Genomic DNA, 4121 nt, shown 5'->3' with positions numbered 1-4121 from the left:
CTATTGAATTTGATCTTCAAACATCAGTTTTACTTTCTTTGCTTATTTCTCTTGAGTTGATCTAGTTTTATTTGCTACTACAAAAACCTTAGCGATTCCTCTAGATAGAATTGAGATTAGCATAATTTTGGTATTTGGCAAGAGTAAGGTACCAATCCCTGAGGACGATACTCTTCTTATTACTTTACTATAAAACTACGATACTGTGCACTTGCAGTTTTGCACCGGTCAAGTTTTTGGCGCCGTTGCCGGGGATTGGTTTATTCTTGTTCTTTTCGTCAATATCGATACAAAGTAATCTTGGTTTTAATTTAGAATTTTGTTTTAATTTGTTCTACAGGTGTGTTTTTGACGTTGGATGCGCCGTGCTAGATCTCGTGATATTATTCCTGTTGATCCGGAGATTGAAAGAACTCTTAGATCACTAAGAAGAAATAAGATACTAGTCATGGCTGAAGAAGATCGTGAGGTACTACCACGCACCTTGAAGGACTATGTACGGCCAGTTGTGAATGGAAATTACTCGAGCATAATGCGCCAGCCAATCAATGCCAACAACTTTGAGCTCAAACCAGCTTTGATTAGCATGGTGCAGCAGGCCCAATTCAGTGGATCACCACTTGATGATCCCAATGTTCACTTGGCAATGTTCTTGGAGATTTGTGACACTGTGAAGATCAATGGTGTTACTGAAGACACCATTAGACTGAGATTGTTTCCCTTCTCTTTGAGGGACAAGGCTAGAGGTTGGCTACAATCTCTACAACCGGGAAGCATCGTTAGTTGGCAGGACATGGCTGAGAGGTTTCTTGCTAAATTCTTTCCTCCTGCCAAAACAGCCCAACTCAGGAGTGAGATTGGCCAATTCAAGCAAAATGATTTTGAGTCACTCTATGAAGCATGGGAAAGGTATAAGGACTTGATTCGACGTTGCCCACAACATGGATTGCCAGATTGGTTGCAAGTTCAGATGTTCTATAATGGGTTAAATGGGCAAACTCGAACTATAGTTGATGCTGCTTCTGGTGGAACTTTGATGTCGAAGACAGCTGAAGGTGCTGCTGCACTTTTGGAGGAAATGGCCTCAAACAACTATCAATGGCCAACTGAGAGGACTTTGGCTAAGAAGGTTGCTGGAATTCATGACTTGGAGCCGATAGCAGCTCTTTCCGCTCAAGTAGCTACTCTATCTCATCAGATTTCAGCCTTGATAAATACAAAGGATACCACAAAGTACAGAATATGTAGCATCTACAAGTATGATAGTTCCAAGCAATGAGGCGAGTCAAGAACAAGTTCAATATGTCAACAATCGGAACTACAATTATCGTGGTAATCCTATGCCAAATTACTATCATCCAGGGCTTAGAAATCATGAGAATTTGTCATATGGAAATACCAAGAATGTGTTGCAACCTCAGCATCCTCCAGGATTTGATAGCCAACCAAGCGAGAAGAAGATGTCACTTGAGGATGCCATGGTTTCCTTTGTTCAGGAGACCAATGCAAGGTTTAAGAAGACTGATTCACGGTTGGACAACATTGAGACTCATTGTAGCAATATGGGAGCTGCTATAAAGAATATTGAAGTGCAAATTGGGCAACTAGCCACTACCATCAATGCCCAACAAAGAGGAGCTTTTCCCAGCAACACTGAAGTGAATCCAAAGGAACAATGCAAGGCCATCACACTTAGGAGTGGAAAAGAAATAGAGAGGTCACCATTGAAGGAGAGCAAGTCCACCCCTACAGCTGTGAACATTGGCCAAAGCAAGAATAAAGTAGAAGAAGATGAGATTGTCAATGATACACTAGAGGAGACCGACTTTGCTCCTACAATTTCATTTCCTGACAATCCTCCTATTCTTGCTCCTCCACTTCCTTACCCTCAGCGTTTTCAAAAGCAAAAACTAGATAAGCAATTTTCTAAGTTTTTGGATATCTTTAAGAAAATTCACATTAATATTCCTTTTGCAGATGCCTTGGAACAAATGCCAAACTATGTCAAATTCCTGAAAGACATCATTTCCAAGAAGAGAAGGTTGGAGGAGTTTGAAACAGTGAAGCTTTCTGAAGAATGCAGTGCCATTCTTCAAAAGAAATTGCCTCAAAAATTGAAAGATCCGGGGAGTTTTACTTTGCCTTGCACTATTGGAAATTCATTTTTTGATAAAGTTTTATGTGATCTTGGTGCTAGCATTAATCTTATGCCACTTTCTGTTTGCAGGAAATTAGGACTTGAAGAGATGAAGCCTACAACAATTTCTTTGCAACTAGCGGATCGGTCCATCAAGTATCCACGGGGAATCATAGAAGACGTATTGGTAAAAGTGGATAAATTTATCTTCCCTGCTGATTTTGTGGTGTTAGACATGGAAGAAGATGAAGAAGTCCCACTAATTCTTGGGCGACCATTCTTGGCTACGGGAAGAGCTTTGATTGATGTTCAAAAGGGTGAGTTAACATTGAGAGTGAACAAGGAAGAAGTTATGTTCAACATTTACCAAGCCATGAGAATTCCAGAAGAGCCAAGCACTTGTTTTCGGATTGATGACATTAAGCAATGTGAAGAAAAGGCCTTTAAAGAAGATGCACCAGCCAATCACCTAGAACGAGCCTTGCAGCAAGATACATCACTTAGCAATGAAGTGGAGAGGAACTGTACTCTTATTCCTCTTAGAGATCCCGATTGAGGAAGATTGAAAAGTCTGGCTGTAGACTTTAAAACAAGCGCTTATGGGAGGCAACCCATAGATCTATCTTTCTTTCTTTCATTTATTTTATTATCTTTATTTATTTAAGTTTTAATAAATTGGTTTTTGATGCAGGTTTATTTAGCAAGAATAAAGAGCTGGAAAATTTTAAAACCTCGGAAGGTTCACCACGAAACCAGGGAAGTTCCTTTATTTCTTCAATCCTTTTTACTTTTGCATCACAATGAGGACATTGTTTAGTTTAAGTTTGGGGGTGTAAACTCCTATAATCATTTGATCCTCTTGTTTTCTAAGTCTTGGGTTGTTGATGGGTTGTTTGAGTCTCTTACCAAGCATGCATTGGAGTAAGATTGAATTCTCTATGACTCTGAAATTTGTGATTGAAGATGGTTTTGAGAAAAATTTTCAAAAATTTCTTTTATGTCAAGTGAAGTTTTGTGGGTACTTTGGTTTAAATCTTTGACCTTGAACACAATTGAGCACATAGTCATTTTTCTCTTATTCCATTTTGCTTATGAAGAGAAGAAGTTGAATTAATTGAAAGAGGGAGGTTCGATTTTGCTTTGCTCTAGAATCCGTTGATGGGTCCTTGAGGCGAAATCCTAGTTGAGACCAAATATTAGAGAAATGATCTAGGCGTTTCTTTGGCATAACCAAAAAGCTTTCCCAGCCGTCCTAAATGTCATGCCATCATTACATGGTGTGTTTCCATAGTCAACCCCCTTGAACCTTCATGAGCCTTTATTGATTCTTTAAACTACATAAACCATGCCCGCTCTAAGCCTGAAAAACAATGAATCTACCGTTGATAGTTTGAGAAAATACTTTGGTGGAGAGTTACATTTAAAAGAGAAAATTGGTTTCATGATGAAACGTATTATGTTTGCTCTATTTGATCAAAGAAAAAGAAGAAGAAGAAAGGAAGTGTTTAAAAAAAAAAAAAAAAAAAAAAAAAAAAAAAAAAAAAAGAGAGAGAGAAGAAGAGGAAAAAGAAAAAGAAAAGAAAAGAAAAAGAAGTCGCCAAGCGGAAAGTGAATTACCTCAAATTTTGTTAAGGGAAGTGTTGGTATTACATCAGTGATTACAGCAATTTTAATGCCACAAGTATGAGCATATTGCCAAGAAAGAGCTATGATTTGAATCATGTGAGTTTCTCTTTTAATGTTCTTTTCACTAAGTATTTTCCCAGTTTGATTTAATTTCCCATATCCAGTTCTTTCTTAACCCTCACCCTGTGGCCTATCATTACAACCTTAATAAAGACCTTTTGATCTTTGATTTTGGTGTTGACTACATTAGTGGAGAGGATTTCTGAAAATTGGACTTATGGGGTTAAGTTTTAAGAGAATTCTTCTGATTTTGGTTGTTCTACTTTTATCTGAGTTTGCAGGTGGTTTGAGGTTAAAT

At 38.1% G+C, this 4121-nt stretch overlaps 1 protein-coding gene and 1 non-coding gene across 2 annotated transcripts; one reads left to right on the top strand and one right to left on the bottom strand.

Annotated features, from left to right (window-relative positions):
- Positions 1–841: 841 nt before the first annotated feature.
- On the bottom strand, positions 842–948 carry LOC122274912. Its single transcript, XR_006228448.1, has one exon. It is a non-coding gene; the product is annotated as a small nucleolar RNA R71 (small nucleolar RNA).
- A 935-nt stretch (positions 949–1883) lies between these two features.
- On the top strand, positions 1884–2516 carry LOC122318797 (the record flags this gene model as incomplete). The annotated part of the gene is made up of 2 exons (XM_043136430.1): positions 1884–2003; positions 2049–2516. Coding segments are annotated over 2 exons (588 nt in total), but the record flags the coding sequence as incomplete, so codon positions are not given.
- Between the last annotated feature and the right edge of the window lie 1605 nt (positions 2517–4121).

This window comes from Carya illinoinensis, chromosome 8 (genome assembly GCF_018687715.1).
Source record: "Carya illinoinensis cultivar Pawnee chromosome 8, C.illinoinensisPawnee_v1, whole genome shotgun sequence".
In the NCBI taxonomy this organism is placed as follows: Eukaryota; Viridiplantae; Streptophyta; class Magnoliopsida; order Fagales; family Juglandaceae; genus Carya; species Carya illinoinensis.
The sequence above is the reverse complement of the archived record's forward strand: the minus strand, read 5'-3'. Positions and strand labels throughout refer to the sequence as shown.